General features: G+C 55.6%; 1 protein-coding gene across 1 annotated transcript in view; it reads left to right on the top strand.

Moving 5' to 3' along the window:
• The window catches only part of LOC135509090 (neuron navigator 2-like), an 89,666-nt gene that overhangs the window by 2,110 nt on the left and 63,688 nt on the right, over positions 1-23,868 (top strand). Inside the window, 5 exon segments of the mRNA XM_064929412.1 lie at positions 3,760-3,996; positions 3,999-4,803; positions 5,080-5,198; positions 20,043-20,151; positions 21,854-22,228. Of these exon segments, the coding sequence (XP_064785484.1) occupies positions 3,760-3,996; positions 3,999-4,803; positions 5,080-5,198; positions 20,043-20,151; positions 21,854-22,228 (1,645 nt within the window).

The following is a 23,868-nucleotide window of genomic DNA, read 5'->3' as shown; positions in this document are numbered from 1 at the left end:
ACCAGACATCAAATAGTGCAATATATGTCACAACACTTCTAAATGTATGTGTCATGACAGCTTTTATGACATATTATGACATATTATAACATGATATAACATTATGATGCAATGTGTCAAATAAAGTGTTAGCGTTTTTCTAGTTACACCAGGTAGAACAGAACACTTGTATGTAGCCGTGAGTGACTGAGGTGAAATTACATTCTCATGACCATTAAAGTGTTTCTACATAAACACTGTGAGCCTGTCTAGTAAATGATTGGTGTTAACAGTTTATCACTGCACTTGACTGTTAGACCCTGGAGCACCTGCCTGGGCTGCTGTAAGCAAACCATTACACAGCACAGGGAGGAATGCTGAAGATACAGACTATATGGTTGAACTAACTGGGTTTTAAGTGCTTTTGGAAAAATGCCAGCGATATGCCAGCGATGTGCCGGTGATATGCCAGTGATATGCCGGTGATATGCCAGTGATATGCCAGCGATGTGCCGGTGATATACCGGTGATATGCCGGTGATGTGCCAGTGATATGCCGGTGATATGCCAGTGATATGCCGGCGATATGCCGGAGATGTGCCAGCGATATGCCGGTGATATGCCGGTGATGTGCCAGTGATGTGCCGGTGATATGCCGGTGATATGCCAGTGATGTGCCAGTGATATGCCGGTGATATGCCGGTGATATGCCGGTGATATGCCGTGATATGCCAGCGATATGCCAGCGATATGCCGGTGATATGCCGGTGATGTGCCGGTGATATGCCAGTGATATGCCAGTGATATGCCGGCGATATGCCGGAGATGTGCCAGCGATGTGCCAGCGATATGCCAGCGATATGCCAGCGATGTGCCAGCGATATGCCAGTGATATGCCGGTGATATGCCGGTGAAATGCCGGTGATGTGCCAGCGATGTGCCAGTGATATGCCAGTGATATGCCAGCGATGTGCCAGTGATATGCCAGTGATATGCCAGTGATGTGCCAGTGATATGCACAGTAGGTGTCAGTGGACCTGTTGAATGAGACAGCTTACATAATCGTTTGGAGGTGTTGCGTGCATTTTTTTGCATCAGGATTTGTTGGAGACTGTTACCATATAGTAGTACCTGGTACGTAACACTGCTGATAAATGTTGCACTTAAACCCCCATACTTTCTAGCCAAGGTTATTAATACATACAGTAGATATGTTGTAAATGATTAAAGAGCTTAACAGGTGAGCCTGATAACAAATCAAGTCGATGCTGCCTCTGAGGTCCACAAAAGATAAGCCAAGATAATTGTATGTGTGTTATTACCCTATGGATGTGTTACAAAACCCAACATTGTTCGAGCGTTATTTGTGAGCTGAGGTGTGTGTGTGACAGTTGTATCTGGTCAGTGTTGAGTTGGCAAGAACAGACAGGCTTTCATGATTGACTCTCCCTCCCAGGCACCCCACATAGCAGGCTCTCTAAACTATGCACAACCCGCCGCTGAAGTTTGGATGTGAAATGTAAATGTCTCCTAGCTATGTCACTTTACTTTATACACCTCCCTTAGGCATGGTAAAATGACAGGTTGGAGGCTGGGATCACACTGGGATCACAGTGCCTAGTTAGAAAGGTGTATCGTCTGAAACAGGTTTCCCTGCTTTTTGTTGCCCATGCAGACTACTGAACTTAGAGGTAGGTTATTATTTAACCTTTATACAACAGGTGGATCTAATTCTGAATGCTGATTGGTCAAAACCGCATTCCAGCCGGTGTCTAATCTATGACGTTAAAATTAGAGGTCGACCAGTTATGATTTTTCAATACCGATACCGATTATTGGAGGACCAAAAAAATCCGATACCGATTAATCGGCCGATTTAAAAAATATATATATTTCTTTGTAATAATGACAATTACAGCAATACTGAATGAACGCTTTATTTTAACTTAATATAATACATAAATAAAATCAATTTAGCCTCAAGTAAATAATGAAACATGTTCAATTTGGCTTAAATAATGCAAAAACAAAGTGTTGGAGAAGAAAGTAAAAGTGCAATATGTGCTAGGTAAGAAAGCTATGTTTCAGTTCCTTGCTCAGAACATGAGAACATATGAAAGCTGGTGGTTCCTTTTAACATGAGTCTTCAATATTCCAGGTAAGAAGGTTTAGGTTGTAGTTATTATAGGAATTATAGGACTATTTCCCTCTATACCATTTGTATTTCATTAACCTTTAACTATTGGATGTTCTTAAAGGCACTTTCGTATTGCAAGTGTAACAGTATAGCTTCCGTCCCTCTCCTCGCTCCTCCCTGGGCTCGAACCAGCAACACAACGACAACAGCCACCATCGAAGCAGTGTTACCCATGCAGAGCAAGGGGAACAACTACTAGAAGGCTCAGAGCGAGCGATGTTTGAAACGCTATTAGCGCGCGCTAACTAGCTAGCCATTTCACTTCGGTTAGACCAGCCTCATCTCGGGAGTTGATAGGCTTGAAGTCATAAACAGCCAGCTTTCTTGTGGAGTGCAACAAGAGAGAGGCAGGTCGTTATTGCGTTGGACTAGTCAACTGTAGGGTTGCAAGGTTGGATCCCCGAGCTGACAAGGTGAAAATCTGTCGTTCTGCCCCTGAACAAGGCAGTTACCCCACCGTTCCTAGGCCGTCATTGAAAATAAGAATGTTTTCTTAACTGACTTGCTTAGTTAAATAAAGGTATATATATAAAAAAAATTGGCAAATCGGTGCCCAAAAATACCAATTTACGATTGTTATGAAAACTTGAAATTGGCCCTAATTAATTGGCCATTCCGATTAATCGGTCGACCTCTAGTTAAAATGCCTATTTTCTCTGTTCCATCTGACTGTGCAATGCACTGTCTCATCAGCCCAGCCAGGCAATTTATAATCTTGATCTTCACTCGGCCTAACAACACTGTGCCAACATATCCTCCAAACACTGTCTTTTCAGGCATTATCATATTATCATATTATTATATTATATTAACCAGTCCAGTCCATTAAGAACACATTCATATGAACACAACATACTTCCTTAACCAAGGCAACACAAACTAGTGACAACTAGAAACAACGACATGTCTCAACAACCTGTTTATCTATTTGTCCTTTGAACTCGTCCAGGGACATCGGGTCCTGAGGTTTTAAGTTGGCTTGGAGGGAATTCAAGAACAGGCCTCTTAGCATAAAACAATATTCAGATCTGAGCTTGTATGTGTTTTCATTTTGAGCTAGAAGAGAGGATGTGTAAAATGGCAGTTTTCCTAAAATGGTCTTCTAAATAAGAATATACCAGTGTCCCGACAGCACTGTAGATATCACAATGGTGAGTTAGATCTGAGGCTATTATATAAACAGCGTTATGGTAATGTGGCCATGAGCTTCCCCAAGTTGTAACAAACGGACCAGTTCGTTGCTGGATTCTTCACCGATCTTTGATACCTTCTCCTGAACGTAAACGTTGTTCGGACCTCAAGTTCTGTGAGGTGGAAGAAATTCCTTTGTTCTCTATGAAACTTCACTCTATCTCTATACTATGTGGCCATGAGGCAGGGTCTTCCCTAGGAATTTAAGACCTCACTCTGACCCCAGCAGTCTGGTTGTAGAAGCAGAGAGTGGGGGATGGTGATGCTGTACCCAAAGAGGGCAACGTCATGACACTATTGTGTTAATGACTGTACTAGCTTACCTGGTTAAATAAAGGTTAAATAAAAAATGTAAAAAAATCTCTCCCTGCCTCTGTTTGGGTTTTCCACAGAGAGAAGCACCATGGCCTCTCCCATCATGACTGAGCACGGTCTGTCTCCAGGGCCCATCAATGGCTGCTCTTCCTCCTCCAAACCCCAGCCCGATGCAGGCAACAGCAGCAAGCCCTGGAGGAGTAAGTCCCTGAACACCAAGCACAGCACCACCTCCTCCATGCTGTCCGTCAAACAGGACCCCCCACCAGGCAGCTCGCTGCCACACCCCTAGAGGTCCTCCCTAAAGTCATTGCCCAGAAGTCCATGCTGGAGAAATTCAAGCTTTTCAACAGCAAAGGAGGCTCCAAGGCAACTGGAGTCCTGACTGACAGGCCGACAGGGCAGGAGATGGAGTCGCGTCCCACCAGCAGTGACCACCTAGAGGAGGCAGAGGGGAACTCCCGGCCCCCCAGTGTCATGGCGACCAGCCCCAAGCTTGCCCTGAAGGGCATTGCCCAGCGCACCTTCGGCAGGGCCCTCACCCCCCAGAAGAGCTCTCTGAAGACTGGGGAGAAGGAGAAGGACAAGGCCAGGCCAAAGGAGAGGGACAAGGCCCGGGAGGGAGGCTCCAAGCGGGGGTTCGTCACAGAGCAGGAGGAGCCCAGGGATGACACCAGGCAGGAGGGAGTAGGTTCAGACTCAGCAGAGCCCAAGAGAAACACTAAGAGTACCAGCCTCATCCCAAAAGGAGGCAAGGCTGGCAGTGGAAAAAAGGAGGTTTCAGCCCCAGCAGCACACAGCGGAATACAAAAGCCAGGGTTCAAGGCAGGGAAGACCTCAGGGGTGCCCTCTTCTGGTCGAGATGGAGACAGGCCCAGCAGTTTGAGGGCCGGTGGGGGGGGTGGTCACTCGGTGCACAAGTGCCAGCTGGACAGCAGAAGCTCCAGCTCCTGCTCCAGCCTGGCCTCCTCTGAAGGGAGGTCTCACCATCAACACCACCATACCAACGGAGCTCCCCCAGTGGCCACCACAGCCAGCAACACCATCAGTGTCCAGCTACCTCATCCTCAGCAGCAATACAACCACCCCAACACTGCCACTGTTGCACCATTCATGTACAGGTACTATGCCTGCTTTGATGGACAGAATTTGTGCTTTCATAGTTTAATAGTAGGAATAAACCACAATGTCAAACATTTTATACATACCATGTCTCAAACCTTTTAACTGACTGTCGGGATCTGTGTAATTCTAAATTATAGTCAATAACTAATTGGAGAGGACTGAACTACATATACTTAGTGGGAACTCTTTACTCCTGACGGAGCGCAGAGAGAGGCAGACTGACTCTGTTGTATTGCTCCTCATTGTCTTGTTGTTCCTGCCCTGTCCTGTAGGTCTCAGCCTGATGTGACTGGAGCAGACATGATGATGGAGGCAGCGGGGTCACTGGAAGGTCACAGAGAGACTGCAGCCATCAGCAAGTCAGCAGACAACTCTCAGGAGGACCTCACAGGTAACACTGGGTCACTATGATTTACATGCAGAGTATGTGTGTAGCTGTACCTCACAATGTCTGTCTCACTGGTTAAATCCTATATCCTTCCAAGCATACTGGATATAATGTGATTGCTAAGTGGTTATTCAATTGATTGAAACAGGTCATTTTCATACTGTGCTTTATGACTTCAATTTCCACATCAGTTTTTCTTTGGTATTTTTTACACTGTTACGTTAAATGTTAAGAAGATGAGACTCTTGTGAACTGTAATATGTTTCACAAACTGGCAAATATGTCATTAGCAACAAAGGATCCTGTCCCAGGGAAAAACAAATTCAGCCTCTTGCTGTTCCCAGGCACAAATGAGGGTCTCTCTTCCCAGCTAAACATGTCAATACTAAATAGTGAGGAGTGAGGAGGGCATCAAAATGCCACCATGGAGAACAAAAGGCCCAGGTTCCTGTGGATTATTTTTAGCCTCTTCGTGATGGATCAGAGATATTGCCTCAAAGTTCACAATGCTTTTGCGTGCCCACACAAAGCCTGTCTGAATGCAATTAACAGCACTGTTAATGCTGCATACAGAGTGAATGGAAAAACTCACTCTTGAGTTTCTCAGCCAGGGTTGGGTTGGTACCGTTCATTTGGAGCGCTGCTCTGCTGCCACACTGGAAAAATTAAGAAAAGTTGAGCTTTGTATGAATTGCATGATTCGTTGAGAGAGTGGAGAGAGAGGCTTGATATGACCCTAGAGTTGACTGGTGAAGTGATGGTATGTTGTCCTGAGGCAGCCCCAGCCAGGGCTCTGTGTCTATGTGTCTACCATGTCAGCCAGGAGGGAGAGAAAGGCCAGACTCAATGGAACAGAAAGAGCTCATCTGCATGTTAAAGGCTGTGGATGTCATGGAGATGCCAAGGCTCTTCACCAAACACACTGTGTGTATGTGTGTCAGCGCTGGGGTAGGTGTGTCAGCGCTGGGGTAGGTGTGTCAGCGCTGGGGTAGGTGTGTCAGCGCTGGGGTATGTGTGTCAGCGCTGGGGTAGGTGTGTCAGCGCTGGGGTAGGTGTGTCAGCGCTGGGGTAGGTGTGTCAGCGCTGGGGTAGGTGTGTCAGCGCTGGGGTAGGTGTGTCAGCGCTGGGGTAGGTGTGTCAGCGCTGGGGTAGGTGTGTCAGCGCTGGGGTAGGTGTGTCAGCGCTGGGGTAGGTGTGCCAGCGCTGGGGTAGGTGTGTCAGCTCTGGGGTAGGTGTGTCAGCGCTGGGGTAGGTGTGTCAGCGCTGGGGTAGGTGTGTCAGCGCTGGGGTAGGTGTGCCAGCGCTGGGGTAGGTGTGTCAGCGCTGGGGTAGGTGTGTCAGCGCTGGGGTAGGTGTGTCAGCGCTGGGGTAGGTGTGTCAGCGCTGGGGTAGGTGTGCCAGCGCTGGGGTAGGTGTGTCAGCGCTGGGGTAGGTGTGTCAGCGCTGGGGTAGGTGTGTCAGCGCTGGGGTAGGTGTGTCAGCGCTGGGGTAGGTGTGTCAGCGCTGGGGTAGGTGTGTCAGCTCTGGGGTAGGTGTGTCAGCGCTGGGGTCGGTGTGCCAGCGCTGGGGTAGGTGTGTCAGCGCTGGGGAAGGTGTGTCAGCGCTGGGGTAGGTGTGTCAGCGCTGGGGTAGGTGTGTCAGCGCTGGGGTAGGTGTGTCAGCTCTGGGGTAGGTGTGTCAGCGCTGGGGTAGGTGTGTCAGCGCTGGGGTAGGTGTGTCAGCGCTGGGGTAGGTGTGTCAGCGCTGGGGTAGGTGTGTCAGCGCTGGGGTAGGTGTGTCAGCGCTGGGGTAGGTGTGTCTGCGTTGGGGTAGGTGTGTCAGCGCTGGGGTAGGTGTGTCAGCGCTGGGGTAGGTGTGTCAGCGCTGGGGTAGGTGTGTCAGCGCTGGGGTAGGTGTGTCAGCGCTGGGGTAGGTGTGTCAGCGCTGGGGTAGGTGTGTCAGCTGGGGTGTGTCAGCGCTGGGGTAGGTGTGTCAGCGCTGGGGTAGGTGTGTCAGCGCTGGGGTAGGTGTGTCAGCGCTGGGGTAGGTGTGTCAGCGCTGGGGTAGGTGTGTCAGCGCTGGGGTAGGTGTGTCAGCGCTGGGGTAGGTGTGTCAGCGCTGGGGTAGGTGTGTCAGGTGTGCGCTGGGGTAGGTGTGTCAGCGCTGGGGTAGGTGTGTCAGCGCTGGGGTAGGTGTGTCAGCGCTGGGGTAGGTGTGTCAGCGCTGGGGTAGGTGTGTCAGCGCTGGGCTGGTGGTCAGCGCTGGGGTAGGTGTCAGCGCTGGGGTAGGTGTGTCAGCGCTGGGGGGGTGTCAGGTGTGTCAGCGCTGGGGTAGGTGTGTCAGCGCTGGGGTAGGTGTGTCAGCGCTGGGGTAGGTGTGTCAGCGCTGGGGTAGGTGTGTCAGCGCTGGGGTAGGTGTGTCAGCGCTGGGGTAGGTGTGTCAGCGCTGGGGTAGGTGTGTCAGCGCTGGGGTAGGTGTGTCAGCGCTGGGGTAGGTGTGTCAGCGCTGGGGTAGGTGTGTCAGCGCTGGGGTAGGTGTGTCAGCGCTGGGGCGCTGGGGTGTGTCAGCGCTGGGGTAGGTGTGTCAGCGCTGGGGTAGGTGTGTCAGCGCTGGGGTAGGTGTGTCAGCGCTGGGGTAGGTGTGTCAGCGCTGGGGTAGGTGTGTCAGCGCTGGGGTAGGTGTGTCAGCGCTGGGGTAGGTGTGTCAGCGCTGGGGTAGGTGTGTCAGCGCTGGGGTAGGTGTCAGCGCTGGGGTAGGTGTGTCAGCGCTGGGGTAGGTGTGTCAGCGCTGGGGTAGGTGTGTCAGCGCTGGGGTAGGTGTGTCAGCGCTGGGGTAGGTGTGTCAGCGCTGGGGTAGGTGTGTCAGCGCTGGGGTAGGTGTGTCAGCGCTGGGGTAGGTGTGTCAGCGCTGGGGTAGGTGTGTCAGCGCTGGGGTAGGTGTGTCAGCGCTGGGGTAGGTGTGTCAGCGCTGGGGTAGGTGTGTCAGCGCTGGGGTAGGTGTGTCAGCGCTGGGGTAGGTGTGTCAGCGCTGGGGTAGGTGTGTCAGCGCTGGGGTAGGTGTGTCAGCGCTGGGGTAGGTGTGTCAGCGCTGGGGTAGGTGTGTCAGCGCTGGGGTAGGTGTGTCAGCGCTGGGGCGCTGGGGGTGTGTCAGCGCTGGGGTAGGTGTGTCAGCGCTGGGGTAGGTGTGTCAGCACTGGGGTAGGTGTGTCAGCGCTGGGGTAGGTGTGTCAGCGCTGGGGTAGGTGTGTCAGCGCTGGGGTAGGTGTGTCAGCGCTGGGGTAGGTGTGTCAGCGCTGGGGTAGGTGTGTCAGCGCTGGGGTAGGTGTGTCAGCGCTGGGGTAGGTGTGTCAGCGCTGGGGTAGGTGTGTCAGCGCTGGGGTAGGTGTGTCAGCGCTGGGGTAGGTGTGTCAGCGCTGGGGTAGGTGTGTCAGCACTGGGGTAGCGCTGGGGTGTGTCAGCGCTGGGGTAGGTGTGTCAGCGCTGGGGTAGGTGTGTCAGCGCTGGGGTAGGTGTGTCAGCGCTGGGGTAGGTGTGTCAGCGCTGGGGTAGGTGTGTCAGCGCTGGGGTAGGTGTGTCAGCGCTGGGGTAGGTGTGTCAGCTCTGGGGTAGGTGTGTCAGCGCTGGGGTAGGTGTGTCAGCGCTGGGGTAGGTGTGTCAGCGCTGGGGTAGGTGTGTCAGCGCTGGGGTAGGTGTGTCAGCGCTGGGGTAGGTGTGTCAGCGCTGGGGTAGGTGTGTCAGCTCTGGGGTAGGTGTGTCAGCACTGGGGTAGGTGTGTCAGCGCTGGGGTAGGTGTGTCAGCGCTGGGGTAGGTGTGTCAGCGCTGGGGTAGGTGTGTCAGCGCTGGGGTAGGTGTGTCAGCGCTGGGGTAGGTGTGTCAGCGCTGGGGTAGGTGTGTCAGCGCTGGGGTAGGTGTGTCAGCGCTGGGGAAGGTGTGTCAGCGCTGGGGTAGGTGTGTCAGCGCTGGGGTAGGTGTGTCAGCGCTGGGGTAGGTGTGTCAGCGCTGGGGTAGGTGTGTCAGCGCTGGGGTAGGTGTGTCAGCGCTGGGGTAGGTGTGTGCGCTGGGGTAGGTGTGTCAGCGCTGGGGTAGGTGTGTCAGCGCTGGGGTAGGTGTGTCAGCGCTGGGGTAGGTGTGTCAGCGCTGGGGTAGGGTGTCAGCGGGGGTGTCAGCGCTGGGGTAGGTGTGTCAGCGCTGGGGTAGGTGTGTCAGCGCTGGGGTAGGTGTGTCAGCGCTGGGGTAGGTGTGTCAGCGCTGGGGTAGGTGTGTCAGCGCTGGGGTAGGTGTGTCAGCGCTGGGGTAGGTGTGTCAGCGCTGGGGTAGGTGTGTCAGCGCTGGGGTAGGTGTGTCAGCGCTGGGGTAGGTGTGTCAGCGCTGGGGTAGGTGTGTCAGCGCTGGGGTAGGTGTGTCAGCGCTGGGGTAGGTGTGTCAGCGCTGGGGTAGGTGTGTCAGCGCTGGGGTAGGTGTGTCAGCGCTGGGGTAGGTGTGTCAGCGCTGGGGTAGGTGTGTCAGCGCTGGGGTAGGTGTGTCAGCGCTGGGGTAGGTGTGTCAGCGCTGGGGTAGGTGTGTCAGCGCTGGGGTAGGTGTGTCAGCGCTGGGGTAGGTGTGTCAGCGCTGGGGTAGGTGTGTCAGCGCTGGGGTAGGTGTGTCAGCTCTGGGGTAGGTGTGTCAGCGCTGGGGTAGGTGTGTCAGCGCTGGGGTAGGTGTGTCAGCGCTGGGGTAGGTGTGTCAGCTCTGGGGTAGGTGTGTCAGCTCTGGGGTAGGTGTGTCAGCTCTGGGGTAGGTGTGTCAGCGCTGGGGTAGGTGTGTCAGCGCTGGGGTAGGTGTGTCAGCGCTGGGGTAGGTGTGTCAGCGCTGGGGTAGGTGTGTCAGCGCTGGGGTAGGTGTGTCAGCGCTGGGGTAGGTGTGTCAGCTCTGGGGTAGGTGTGTCAGCGCTGGGGTAGGTGTGTCAGCGCTGGGGTAGGTGTGTCAGCGCTGGGGTAGGTGTGTCAGCGCTGGGGTAGGTGTGTCAGCGCTGGGGTAGGTGTGTCAGCGCTGGGGTAGGTGTGTCAGCTCTGGGGTAGGTGTGTCAGCGCTGGGGTAGGTGTGTCAGCGCTGGGGTAGGTGTGTCAGCGCTGGGGTAGGTGTGTCAGCGCTGGGGTAGGTGTGTCAGCGCTGGGGTAGGTGTGCCAGCGCTGGGGTAGGTGTGTCAGCGCTGGGGTAGGTGTGTCAGCGCTGGGGTAGGTGTGTCAGCGCTGGGGTAGGTGTGTCAGCGCTGGGGTAGGTGTGTCAGCTCTGGGGTAGGTGTGTCAGCGCTGGGGTAGGTGTGTCAGCGGTTGGGGTAGGTGTGTCAGCTCTGGGGTAGGTGTGTCAGCTCTGGGGTAGGTGTGTCAGCGCTGGGGTAGGTGTGTCAGCGCTGGGGTAGGTGTGTCAGCGCTGGGGTAGGTGTGTCAGCGCTGGGGTAGGTGTGTCAGCGCTGGGGTAGGTGTGTCAGCGCTGGGGTAGGTGTGTCAGCGCTGGGGTAGGTGTGTCAGCGCTGGGGTAGGTGTGTCAGCGCTGGGGTAGGTGTGTCAGCTCTGGGGTAGGTGTGTCAGCGCTGGGGTAGGTGTGTCAGCGCTGGGGTAGGTGTGTCAGCGCTGGGGTAGGTGTGTGCTGGGGTAGGTCAGCGCTGGGGTAGGTGTGTCAGCGCTGGGGTAGGTGTGTCAGCGCTGGGGTAGGTGTGTCAGCGCTGGGGTAGGTGTGTCAGCTCTGGGGTAGGTGTGTCAGCGCTGGGGTAGGTGTGTCAGCGCTGGGGTAGGTGTGTCAGCGCTGGGGTAGGTGTGTCAGCGCTGGGGTAGGTGTGTCAGCGCTGGGGTAGGTGTGCCAGCGCTGGGGTAGGTGTGTCAGCGCTGGGGTAGGTGTGTCAGCGCTGGGGTAGGTGTGTCAGCGCTGGGGTAGGTGTGTCAGCGCTGGGGTAGGTGTGTCAGCGCTGGGGTAGGTGTGTCAGCGCTGGGGTAGGTGTGTCAGCTCTGGGGTAGGTGTGTCAGCGCTGGGGTAGGTGTGTCAGCGCTGGGGAAGGTGTGTCAGCGCTGGGGTAGGTGTGTCAGCGCTGGGGTAGGTGTGTCAGCTCTGGGGTAGGTGTGTCAGCGCTGGGGTAGGTGTGTCAGCGCTGGGGTAGGTGTGTCAGCGCTGGGGTAGGTGTGTCAGCGCTGGGGTAGGTGTGTCAGCGCTGGGGTAGGTGTGTCAGCGCTGGGGTAGGTGTGTCAGCGCTGGGGTAGGTGTGTCAGCGCTGGGGTGTGTCAGCGCTGGGGTAGGTGTGTCAGCGCTGGGGTAGGTGTGTCAGCTCTGGGGTAGGTGTGTCAGCGCTGGGGTAGGTGTGTCAGCTCTGGGGTAGGTGTGTCAGCTCTGGGGTAGGTGTGTCAGCGCTGGGGTAGGTGTATTCAGCGCTGGGGTAGGTGTGTCAGCGCTGGGGTAGGTGTGTCAGCGCTGGGGTAGGTGTGTCAGCTCTGGGGTAGGTGTGTCAGCACTGGGGTAGGTGTGTCAGCGCTGGGGTAGGTGTGTCAGCTCTGGGGTAGGTGTGTCAGCTCTGGGGTAGGTGTGTCAGCGCTGGGGTAGGTGTGTCAGCGCTGGGGTAGGTGTGTCAGCGCTGGGGTAGGTGTGTCAGCGCTGGGGTAGGTGTGTCAGCGCTGGGGTAGGTGTGTCAGCGCTGGGGTAGGTGTGTCAGCGCTGGGGTAGATGTGTCAGCGCTGGGGTAGGTGTGTCAGCTCTGGGGTAGGTGTGTCAGCGCTGGGGTAGGTGTGTCAGCGCTGGGGTAGGTGTGTCAGCTCTGGGGTAGGTGTGTCAGCGCTGGGGTAGGTGTGTCAGCGCTGGGGTAGGTGTGTCAGCGCTGGGGTAGGTGTGTCAGCTCTGGGGTAGGTGTGTCAGCTCTGGGGTAGGTGTGTCAGCGCTGGGGTAGGTGTGTCAGCGCTGGGGTAGGTGTGTCAGCGCTGGGGTAGGTGTGTCAGCGCTGGGGTAGGTGTGTCAGCGCTGGGGTAGGTGTGTCAGCGCTGGGGTAGGTGTGTCAGCGCTGGGGTAGGTGTGTCAGCGCTGGGGTAGGTGTGTCAGCGCTGGGGTAGGTGTGTCAGCGCTGGGGTAGGTGTGTCAGCGCTGGGGTAGGTGTGTCAGCGCTGGGGTAGGTGTGTCAGCGCTGGGGTAGGTGTGTCAGCGCTGGGGTAGGTGTGTCAGCGCTGGGGTAGGTGTGTCAGCGCTGGGGTAGGTGTGTCAGCGCTGGGGTAGGTGTGTCAGCTCTGGGGTAGGTGTGTCAGCGCGCTGGGGTAGGTGTGTCAGCGCTGGGGTAGGTGTGCCAGCGCTGGGGTAGGTGTGTCAGCTCTGGGGTAGGTGTGTCAGCGCTGGGGTAGGTGTGTCAGCGCTGGGGTAGGTGTGTCAGCGCTGGGGTAGGTGTGTCAGCGCTGGGGTAGGTGTATCAGCGCTGGGGTAGGTGTGTCAGCTCTGGGGTAGGTGTGTCAGCTCTGGGGTAGGTGTGTCAGCTCTGGGGTAGGTGTGTCAGCGCTGGGGTAGGTGTGTCAGCTCTGGGGTAGGTGTGTCAGCTCTGGGGTAGGTGTGTCAGCGCTGGGGTAGGTGTGTCAGCGCTGGGGTAGGTGTGTCAGCGCTGGGGTAGGTGTATCAGAAGGTGTGTCAGCACTGGGGTAGGTGTGTCAGCGCTGGGGTAGGTGTGCCAGCGCTGGGGTAGGTGTGTCAGCGCTGGGGTAGGTGTGTCAGCTCTGGGGTAGGTGTGTCAGCGCTGGGGTAGGTGTGTCAGCGCTGGGGTAGGTGTGTCAGCGCTGGGGTAGGTGTGTCAGCGCTGGGGTAGGTGTGTCAGCGCTGGGGTAGGTGTGTCAGCGCTGGGGTAGGTGTGTCAGCGCTGGGGTAGGTGTGTCAGCGCTGGGGTAGGTGTGTCAGCTCTGGGGTAGGTGTGTCAGCGCTGGGGTAGGTGTGTCAGCGCTGGGGTAGGTGTGTCAGCGCTGGGGTAGGTGTGTCAGCGCTGGGGTAGGTGTGTCAGCGCTGGGGTAGGTGTGTCAGCGCTGGGGTAGGTGTGTCAGCTCTGGGGTAGGGTGTGTCTGGGGCACTGGGGTAGGTGTGTCAGCGCTGGGGTAGGTGTGTCAGCGCTGGGGTAGGTGTGTCAGCGCTGGGGTAGGTGTGTCAGCGCTGGGGTAGGTGTGTCAGCACTGGGGTAGGTGTGTCAGCGCTGGGGTAGGTGTGTCAGCGCTGGGGTAGGTGTGTCAGCGCTGGGGAAGGTGTGTCAGCGCTGGGGTAGGTGTGTCAGCGCTGGGGTAGGTGTGTCAGCGCTGGGGTAGGTGTGTCAGCGCTGGGGTAGGTGTGTCAGCGCTGGGGTAGGTGTGTCAGCGCTGGGGTCAGCGCTGGGGTGTGTCAGCGCTGGGGTAGGTGTGTCAGCGCTGGGGTAGGTGTGTCAGCGCTGGGGTAGGTGTGTCAGCGCTGGGGTAGGTGTGTCAGCGCTGGGGTAGGTGTGTCAGCGCTGGGGTAGGTGTGTCAGCGCTGGGGTAGGTGTGTCAGCGCTGGGGTAGGTGTGTCAGCGCTGGGGTAGGTGTGTCAGCGCTGGGGTAGGTGTGTCAGCGCTGGGGTAGGTGTGCCAGCGCTGGGGTAGGTGTGTCAGCGCTGGGGTAGGTGTGTCAGCGCTGGGGTAGGTGTGTCAGCGCTGGGGTAGGTGTGTCAGCGCTGGGGTAGGTGTGTCAGCGCTGGGGTAGGTGTGTCAGCGCTGGGGTAGGTGTGTCAGCGCTGGGGTAGGTGTGTCAGCGCTGGGGTAGGTGTGTCAGCGCTGGGGTAGGTGTGTCAGCGCTGGGGTAGGTGTGTCAGCGCTGGGGTAGGTGTGTCAGCGCTGGGGTAGGTGTGTCAGCGCTGGGGTAGGTGTGTCAGCGCTGGGGTAGGTGTGTCAGCGCTGGGGTAGGTGTGTCAGCGCTGGGGTAGGTGTGTCAGCGCTGGGGTAGGTGTGTCAGCGCTGGGGTAGGTGTGTCAGCGCTGGGGTAGGTGTGTCAGCGCTGGGGTAGGTGTGTCAGCGCTGGGGTAGGTGTGTCAGCTCTGGGGTAGGTGTGTCAGCTCTGGGGTAGGTGTGTCAGCTCTGGGGTAGGTGTGTCAGCGCTGGGGTAGGTGTGTCAGCGCTGGGGTAGGTGTGTCAGCGCTGGGGTAGGTGTGTCAGCGCTGGGGTAGGTGTGTCAGCGCTGGGGTAGGTGTGTCAGCGCTGGGGTAGGTGTGTCAGCGCTGGGGTAGGTGTGTCAGCGCTGGGGTAGGTGTGTCAGCGCTGGGGTAGGTGTGTCAGCGCTGGGGTAGGTGTGTCAGCGCTGGGGTAGGTGTGTCAGCGCTGGGGTAGGTGTGTCAGCGCGTCAGCGCTGGGGTAGGTGTGTCAGCGCTGGGGTAGGTGTGTCAGCGCTGGGGTAGGTGTGTCAGCGCTGGGGTAGGTGTGTCAGCGCTGGGGTAGGTGTGTCAGCGCTGGGGTAGGGTGTGTCAGCGCTGGGGTAGGTGTGTCAGCGCTGGGGTAGGTGTGTCAGCGCTGGGGTAGGTGTGTCAGCGCTGGGGTAGGTGTGTCAGCGCTGGGGTAGGTGTGTCAGCGCTGGGGTAGGTGTGTCAGCGCTGGGGTAGGTGTGTCAGCTCTGGGGTAGGTGTGTCAGCGCTGGGGTAGGTGTGTCAGCGGCTGGGGTAGGTGTGTCAGCTCTGGGGTAGGTGTGTCAGCTCTGGGGTAGGTGTGTCAGCGCTGGGGTAGGTGTGTCAGCGCTGGGGTAGGTGTGTCAGCGCTGGGGTAGGTGTGTCAGCGCTGGGGTAGGGTGTGTCAGCGCTGGGGTAGGTGTGTCAGCGCTGGGGTAGGTGTGTCAGCGCTGGGGTAGGTGTGTCAGCGCTGGGGTAGGTGTGTCAGCGCTGGGGTAGGTGTGTCAGCGCTGGGGTAGGTGTGTCAGCGCTGGGGTAGGTGTGTCAGCGCTGGGGTAGGTGTGTCAGCGCTGGGGTAGGTGTGTCAGCGCTGGGGTAGGTGTGTCAGCGCTGGGGTAGGTGTGTCAGCGCTGGGGTAGGTGTGTCAGCGCTGGGGTAGGTGTGTCAGCGCTGGGGTAGGTGTGTCAGCGCTGGGGTAGGTGTGTCAGCGCTGGGGTAGGTGTGTCAGCGCTGGGGTAGGTGTGTCAGCGCGCTGGGGTCAGCGCTGGGGTAGGTGTGTCAGCGCTGGGGTAGGTGTGTCAGCGCTGGGGTAGGTGTGTCAGCGCTGGGGTAGGTGTGTCAGCGCTGGGGTCAGGTGTGTCAGCGCTGGGGTAGGTGTGTCAGCGCTGGGGTAGGTGTGTCAGCGCTGGGGTAGGTGTGTCAGCGCTGTGTCAGCGCTGGGGTAGGTGTGTCAGCGCTGGGGTAGGTGTGTCAGCGCTGGGGTAGGTGTGTCAGCGCTGGGGTAGGTGTGTCAGCGCTGGGGTAGTGTGTCAGCGCTGGGGTAGGTGTGTCAGCGCTGGGGTAGGTGTGTCAGCGCTGGGGTAGGTGTGTCAGCGCTGGGGTAGGTGTGTCAGCGCTGGGGTAGGTGTGTCAGCGCTGGGGTAGGTGTGTCAGCGCTGGGGTAGGTGTGTCAGCGCTGGGGTAGGTGTGTCAGCGCTGGGGTAGGTGTGTCAGCGCTGGGGTAGGTGTGTCAGCTCTGGGGTAGGTGTGTCAGCTCTGGGGTAGGTGTGTCAGCGCTGGGGTAGGTGTATTCAGCGCTGGGGTAGGTGTGTCAGCGCTGGGGTAGGTGTGTCAGCGCTGGGGTAGGTGTGTCAGCTCTGGGGTAGGTGTGTCAGCACTGGGGTAGGTGTGTCAGCGCTGGGGTAGGTGTGTCAGCTCTGGGGTAGGTGTGTCAGCTCTGGGGTAGGTGTGTCAGCGCTGGGGTAGGTGTGTCAGCGCTGGGGTAGGTGTGTCAGCGCTGGGGTAGGTGTGTCAGCGCTGGGGTAGGTGTGTCAGCGCTGGGGTAGGTGTGTCAGCGCTGGGGTAGGTGTGTCAGCGCTGGGGTAGATGTGTCAGCGCTGGGGGGTGTCAGCTCTGGGGTAGGTGTGTCAGCTCTGGGGTAGGTGTGTCAGCGCTGGGGTAGGTGTGTCAGCGCTGGGGTAGGTGTGTCAGCTCTGGGGTAGGTGTGTCAGCGCTGGGGTAGGTGTGTCAGCGCTGGGGTAGGTGTGTCAGCGCTGGGGTAGGTGTGTCAGCTCTGGGGTAGGTGTGTCAGCTCTGGGGTAGGTGTGTCAGCGCAGCGCGCTGGGGTAGGTGTGTCAGCGCTGGGGTAGGTGTGTCAGCGCTGGGGTAGGTGTGTCAGCGCTGGGGTAGGTGTGTCAGCGCTGGGGTAGGTGTGTCAGCGCTGGGGTAGGTGTGTCAGCGCTGGGGTAGGTGTGTCAGCGCTGGGGTAGGTGTGTCAGCGCTGGGGTAGGTGTGTCAGCGCTGGGGTAGGTGTGTCAGCTCTGGGGTAGGTGTGTCAGCGCTGGGGCAGGTGTGGGTAGGTGTGTCAGCGCTGGGGTAGGTGTGTCAGCGCTGGGGTAGGTGTGTCAGCGCTGGGGTAGGTGTGTCAGCGCTGGGGTAGGTGTGTCAGCGCTGGGGTAGGTGTGTCAGCTCTGGGGTAGGTGTGTCAGCGCTGGGGTAGGTGTGTCAGCGCTGGGGTAGGTGTGCCAGCGCTGGGGTAGGTGTGTCAGCTCTGGGGTAGGTGTGTCAGCGCTGGGGTAGGTGTGTCAGCGCTGGGGTAGGTGTGTCAGCGCTGGGGTAGGTGTGTCAGCGCTGGGGTAGGTGTATCAGCGCTGGGGTAGGTGTGTCAGCTCTGGGGTAGGTGTGTCAGCTCTGGGGTAGGTGTGTCAGCTCTGGGGTAGGTGTGTCAGCGCTGGGGTAGGTGTGTCAGCTCTGGGGTAGGTGTGTCAGCTCTGGGGTAGGTGTGTCAGCGCTGGGGTAGGTGTGTCAGCGCTGGGGTAGGTGTGTCAGCGCTGGGGTAGGTGTATCAGAAGGTGTGTCAGCACTGGGGTAGGTGTGTCAGCGCTGGGGTAGGTGTGCCAGCGCTGGGGTAGGTGTGTCAGCGCTGGGGTAGGTGTGTCAGCTCTGGGGTAGGTGTGTCAGCGCTGGGGTAGGTGTGTCAGCTCTGGGGTAGGTGTGTCAGCTCTGGGGTAGGTGTGTCAGCGCTGGGGTAGGTGTATTCAGCGCTGGGGTAGGTGTGTCAGCGCTGGGGTAGGTGTGTCATCGCTGGGGTAGGTGTGTCAGCGCTGGGTTAGGTGTATCAGAAGGTGTGTCAGCACTGGGGTAGGTGTGTCAGCGCTGGGGTAGGTGTGCCAGCGCTGGGGTAGGTGTGTCAGCGCTGGGGTAGGTGTGTTAGCGCTGGGGTAGGTGTGTCAGCGCTGGGGTAGGTGTGTCAGCGCTGGGGTCAGCGCTGGGGTAGGTGTGTCAGCTCTGGGGTAGGTGTGTCAGCTCTGGGGTAGGTGTGTCAGCGCTGGGGTAGGTGTGTCAGCTCTGAGGTAGGTGTGTCAGCGCTGGGGTAGGTGTGTCAGCGCTGGGGTAGGTGTGTCAGTGCTGGGGTAGGTGTGTCAGCGCTGGGGTAGGTGTGTCAGCGCTGGGGTAGGTGTGTCAGCGCTGGGTTAGGTGTGTCAGCGCTGGGTTAGGTGTGTCAGCGCTGGGTTAGGTGTGTCAGCGCTGGGGAAGGTGTGTCAGCGCTGGGGAAGGTGTGTCAGCGCTGGGGAAGGTGTGTCAGCGCTCGGGAAGGTGTGTCAGCGCTGGGGAAGGTGTGTCAGCGCTGGGGTAGGTGTGTCAGCTCTGGGGAAGGTGTGTCAGCGCTGGGTTAGGTGTGTCAGCGCTGGGGAAGGTGTGTCAGCGCTGGGGAAGGTGTGTCAGCGCTGGGGTAGGTGTCGCAGCGCTGGGGTAGGTGGGTCAGCGCTGGGGTAGGTGTGTCAGCGCTGGGGTAGGTGTGTCAGCGCTGGGGTAGGTGTGTCAGCGCTGGGGTAGGTGTGTCAGCGCTGGGGTAGGTGTGTCAGCGCTGGGGCTGGGGTAGGTGTGTCAGCGCTGGGGTAGGTGTGTCAGCGCTGGGGTAGGCGTGTCAGCGCTGGGGTAGGCGTGCCAGCGCTGGGGTAGGCGTGCCAGCGCTGGGGTAGGCGTGTCAGCGCTGGGGTAGGCGTGTCAGCGCTGGGGTAGGCGTGTCAGTAGGCGTGTCAGTAGGTGTGTCAGTAGGTGTGTCAGCGCCGGGGTAGGTGTGTCAGCGCCGGGGTAGGTGTGTCAGCGCCGGGGTAGGTGTGGCAGTGCCGGGTAGGTGTGGCAGCGCCGGGGTAGGTGTGGCAGCTACATCATTCTCTTTCTGTAATTTCTGGGCTGAAGGACATTCAAGAAAACAAGCATCTACTTACACTCTGTTCCGATCAGAATCATAATGTGTCATGGAGAGGTTGTGGCAATCCCGGACAGGACTTATCCCAGACATGACCTATCCCGGACAGGACCTATCCCGGACAGGACCTATCCCGGACAGGACTTATCCCAGACATGACCTATCCCAGACAGGACCTATCCCGGACAGGACTTATCCCAGACAGGACCTATCCCGGACAGGACCTATCCCGGACAGGACCTATCCCAGACAGGACCTATCCCGGACAGGACTTAACCCGGACTGGACATAACCCAGACAGGACTTATCAAAGTGTCAAGGAGTTGGAGCAACTAGTAAGGACTACATGGAGAGAGAATACGTGCTTCCTCACAGAAGTGGTGAGGGTGTTGCTAAGACTGACAGCAGCAATGACTCCTCACCCAGCCAAGACAGGAGCAGAACCAGGCTCTCTCTGGGCAGCATTACCCTGGGAGGCTTCAGCCAGCACAACCAGCCACCCTGTCACATCCCCAACAGACCAATCCCAGACGACACTAGACGACGCATGCCAGTGAGCCAAACGCCCCTGTTGTGGAGAGACCAGGAAGTGGGCATACAGAGTGCTGTGACCCTGAAACAGGCTGCCAGGAGGTCAGAGCTGGGAGGAGAACTATGTGGAGTTGTCCAGCAAGAGGCGAAGCCAGCTGTACCAGGTGCACCTGCAGCAGACTTGTGTCTGGGATAGCTCAATTCAACGAGGAGATCCTGCTCACTATGCTGGACATATTTGAGAAACATGACAGTGTATGTGTGTGTGTGTGTGTGTGTGTGTGTGTGTGTATGAGATCGGTAGCAGGACATTGCCCTCTGCCTGTGGTCTTCGGCGCTGCTTACCTTTTAACTTCCCAGACCTCTTGGACTAGATGCGGCTTCATTCACTAGCAGAACAATATGTTTGTTAATGCTCTCAAAGCATTCAGAGCATGTTCCCTTTTTTCTGCTTGCTAAACATTCTGTCAGCTCTCTTCGTTACATTTGCAAAAGTTATACAAACCCTCCATCTGCCTGTAAGGGTTTAAGGGTTTAGGGTTTAGTGGCGTTATAAAGGGTTGGTTTAGCCCTGTGAATGGGCTCGTTTGGGCTTCCTCCAAGCCCCCCTGGAGTGCCTTGACATTTGAATTTGCCCTGCAAAACCCTCCACTCACCTATGGCTCATTTTAATTTGGAAAAAGGCTTTGGGTGAATTAGTGGGCTGAGCTTTTCTCCTTCCCGACACTGTCCTGTACCACACCAGGATGGAAAACCCTGTTCTGATTGATGTGAAGGACTTTTTCAATGTTTCCTTTCCTCAAAAGCATCCAGAATTCCTATGGAGTTGTTTGTACACGTGTTTTTTCTGGTTTGGGCTTTGATTGGCTACAGTACGTTATGTAACGTTAAGGACCCTTTTGTTGTGAATGGTCTGTTTCAAGTGTTAAGGGATATCTTTGCAGGAAGTATGCACATTTATGAGGATGTACTTACTCACAAGCCTGTGCCATGTGTGTTGTTTGACGTGGCAGCTGTTTCAGGTGGACTGTCTCTAACAGACCCCCGTCCCCTACTCCTAGGTGAAGACCCTGAGGCCAGGCGGTTGCGGACGGTGAAGGACATTGCTGATCTGAGGCAGAACCTGGAGGAGACCATGTCCAGCCTGAGGGGAACACAGATTAGCCACAGGTATGACCTTGACCTTGCTTCTGCACCATCTCTCACTGTGTGTGTGTGTGTGTGTGTGTGTGTGTGTGTGTGTGTGTGTGTGTGTGTGTGTGTGTGTGTGTGTGTGTGTGTGTGTGTGTGTGTGTGTGTGTGTGTGTGTGTGTGTGTGTGTGTGTGTTCATTTGTATTGCTCAGATGGTAGGAGTTGTTAATTTCAGTGGTTTGGCTCAGCAATTCCCAAACATGATTACATACTTCCTTTGCAAAGTGCCCTCCGCAGAGGATTCAATGTTATGGCTGCTCCTGACTTCACTATCTCAGTAATGCATCAGTGATCTAGTAACAAGGGCAAAAGAACACCAGGGTGAAATTTAAACATGACAGTCATTTTGATCGATGTGGGAAAGAAGTATTCAAAATGAGGACCATTATTTTCTGGCATGTGAACCATTTGAATTCCAGCTTGTCTACATGACAGACTCTGCCTTGGTGTCTAAAGGCTTTAGCCTGATTGACAGTTGGACTGGTAGATCAGATGTTGATGTGGAGACATCCCTCTTATATCTCTGGCCTGATGAATCAGATGTGTTGCCCAGTTGCCTCGTCCTGAGCCCAGCCATGAAATCAGCTTGGAGGGGTTGAGTGGACCCCTGTGGTCAGCAAGCACAAGGTTAAAAGTTGCTTTTGTCTCCGAAGTCAATAAAAGGGGGAAAACCATGAAGAGCACTTCTGGTGGGCTATTCTACAATGCCCAATGGATTTCTACTCTCTATAGCGTCATATGGGAGTGAATCATGCAATTCAACTAGTAGGATTGTTCAGTCAGAACAACATTTTTAATTGTAGATAAGTTGCCCTCTAAAGTGCATGTAAATGCAGTTAGCTTTTCATGCTGGGCTGGCTCATCTCTTAGACTCTTTCCCTTGCATGATAGGTACTCTCCATCCCTTACATCTATTGTTTAGCACTTTGAATGTGTTGCTATGTAGTTCAGTGTTCTGATCTGTAGTTTGTTGTCACAGTGAGAGGGAGTGTAGTTCAGTGTTCTGATCTGTAGTTTGTTGTCTCAGTGAGAGGGAGTGTAGTTCAGTGTTCTGATCTGTAGTTTCTTGTCTCAGTGAAAGGGAGTGTAGTTCAGTGTTCTGATCTGTAGTTTGTTGTCACAGTGAGAGGGAGTGTAGTTCAGTGTTCTGATCTGTAGTTTGTTGTCTCAGTGAGAGGGAGTGTAGTTCAGTGTTCTGATCTGTAGTTTGTTGTCTCAGTGAGAGGGAGTGTAGTTCAGTGTTCTGATCTGTAGTTTGTTGTCTCAGTGAGAGGGAGTGTAGTTCAGTGTTCTGATCTGTAGTTTGTTGTCTCAGTGAGAGGGAGTGTAGTTCAGTGTTCTGATCTGTAGTTTGTTGTCTCAGTGAGAGGGAGTGTAGTTCAGTGTTCTGATCTGTAGTTTGTTGTCTCAGTGAAAGGGAGTGTAGTTCAGTGTTCTGATCTGTAGTTTCTTGTCACAGTGAGAGGGAGTGTAGTTCAGTGTTCTGATCTGTAGTTTGTTGTCTCAGTGAGAGGGAGTGGTGACTCCTGACCCACCCCACCCTTCCTCGCCACCCTCTCTCTCACCCTCTCTCTCACCGTCTCTCTCCCCCTCTCTCTCACCCTCTCTCTCACCGTCTCTCTCCCCCTCTCTCTCACCGTCTCTCTCCCCCTCTCTCTCACCCTCTCTCTCTCTCCCCAGCACCCTAGAGACCACCTTCGACAGCAGTGTCACCACCGAGATCAGCGGAAGAGGCATGCTCAACCTGTCCCCCCGCCCCAACCCAGCGCTGCCCTGGCGACTGTGCCCCTCCAGCCCACGTCTGCAGGCAGGCGACGCCCCCTCTGTGGGAAATGGGTACGCAGTGGTGATGCGGGGCAGCTCCAGTGGCATGGTGAGCCCAGAGGATGGGCACTACCTCCGCAGCAGGCAGACACCAGGACAGGAGAGTAACACTGTGTGTGACCTGTCAGACAAGATGGAAGAACTGGAGGGCGTTGCCATAGAGACCACAGGGTACATGAGCGATGGGGACGTGCTAGGGAAGAACATCCACATGGACAAAGTCACCAGTGGGTGAGTGCACACAGCATAGCCTATATTACCGTTAAGACAGGAGCTGCATCTAACCCAGAGCGCAAGAAATTAAAAAACATCTTCACTAATTTGTTAGTCAAGGGAGACTACTTATGATATGATAGACATATAAGTGAACTCTTCATCCTTTAGCATTTGTACTTTTGTCTATTCAACTGGCAAAGGGAGCCAGGAGAAAGCAGTAGGCCCAACCCTGCTTTGAATGGACTACTACACCACAGGGATGTGGCGCAGTTAATGAATGTCTCACTTTTCAGTTTTCTTGCCAATAGATGGCAGTGCTCTCTGCTAATGTTTCTCATTTGTCAGTAGTAGCTTAGAGAAAACTCCTGAATCTGTGAAAGCAACAGATGGGAGATCACTTGATATATGAGACATCATCTTTCATTTGGAACATAGCTTGATAACATGCTGTCTTATTCGGAAAGCTGTAAAAGAAATGAGTGGAAGTTAGCAGGGTTCTAAATCTATTTTTAAATGTGCTTTCACATGCATCATTAATCTGATCATCTATCTCTCTTGACACATCCAACCAGACACCCTTATGATATAATCATAAATGCCTACTAACAAAGCAGACAATATTTATTTACTATCCTGCTTTTTCTGTACATTGCTAACTTATGAAAATTAGTAACTGTTTCATTGTCTTGGCTGTGGGTACAACCTTGACATTGAAGCAAAGATACATGGGAATAAGGCAACACAATACTATTTTCCAGTCATAAATCCTGATGCCTCGATCACACCGACAGCATCAATAGTACGCAGCTCCATCTGGATATGTGTGCAACAAAAGTTTAACATTCCGTCTGCTACCATTTCTGTCAAGCCGTCTACACATACAGTTTGACGCATACGTTCGATACATCCAACGTACCACACAGAACGCACTACAACTGCCTCTGTAACACAATGCTGCAGGGCAAACGCAGCGTTTCATTGGAAAATAATGTTCTTCTGGTGAACTAAAATGCAATGACGAAAGAGGGACATCCCAGATTCCCAGTATGAGGTTGGATGGACATGGATTCTCCAGTTTCTTTCTTGTGAGATTCTGATTGGACTGTGTGTCGATGGGCATGCTTGTTCAGATCAGGCTGAAGTTGAATAGAGTTTGATTTAAAAATAATCTGGCCTTTGTGCCCTAGAGAGAAAGCAGGTCATGGGAAATATTCTCCTCAGCATTGAGATGACACGAGACACTGAAAGCTCTCATCATTTACAAAAGTCTCTTCTATTCATCCACAACATGCACTCCGAGAGAAAGAATTCTGGTCCACGGCTGATTGCAGTCTTCTCCTTTACTGGGCCTCTACTGGGCATCCTGTAGCTCTAACTCCAAAAGGTTTTGGGACTCTGTTATGTCCATGGAGAACAAGAGCACCACCTCCCAGCTGCTGACTGCACCGAGGCTAGGTAACACGGTTACCACCGATGATTATCGAAAACTTCAAGCATTTCGATTCTGTGGTAACACACCCGTGAACACTCAACCAGAGGTTAAGGCGAGTCTTATTCCACAGAGGTGAATCATGTGACACAGAGCCAAATGCAGGTCAGGATACGTCTGTTGATGATGTGATCACATATGCTGTGTGTTTCATCTCACTAGAATT

Source organism: Oncorhynchus masou, chromosome 22 (genome assembly GCF_036934945.1).
Source record: "Oncorhynchus masou masou isolate Uvic2021 chromosome 22, UVic_Omas_1.1, whole genome shotgun sequence".
Lineage (NCBI taxonomy): Eukaryota > Metazoa > Chordata > Actinopteri > Salmoniformes > Salmonidae > Oncorhynchus > Oncorhynchus masou.
This window is presented reverse-complemented; position numbering and strand designations above follow the sequence as displayed.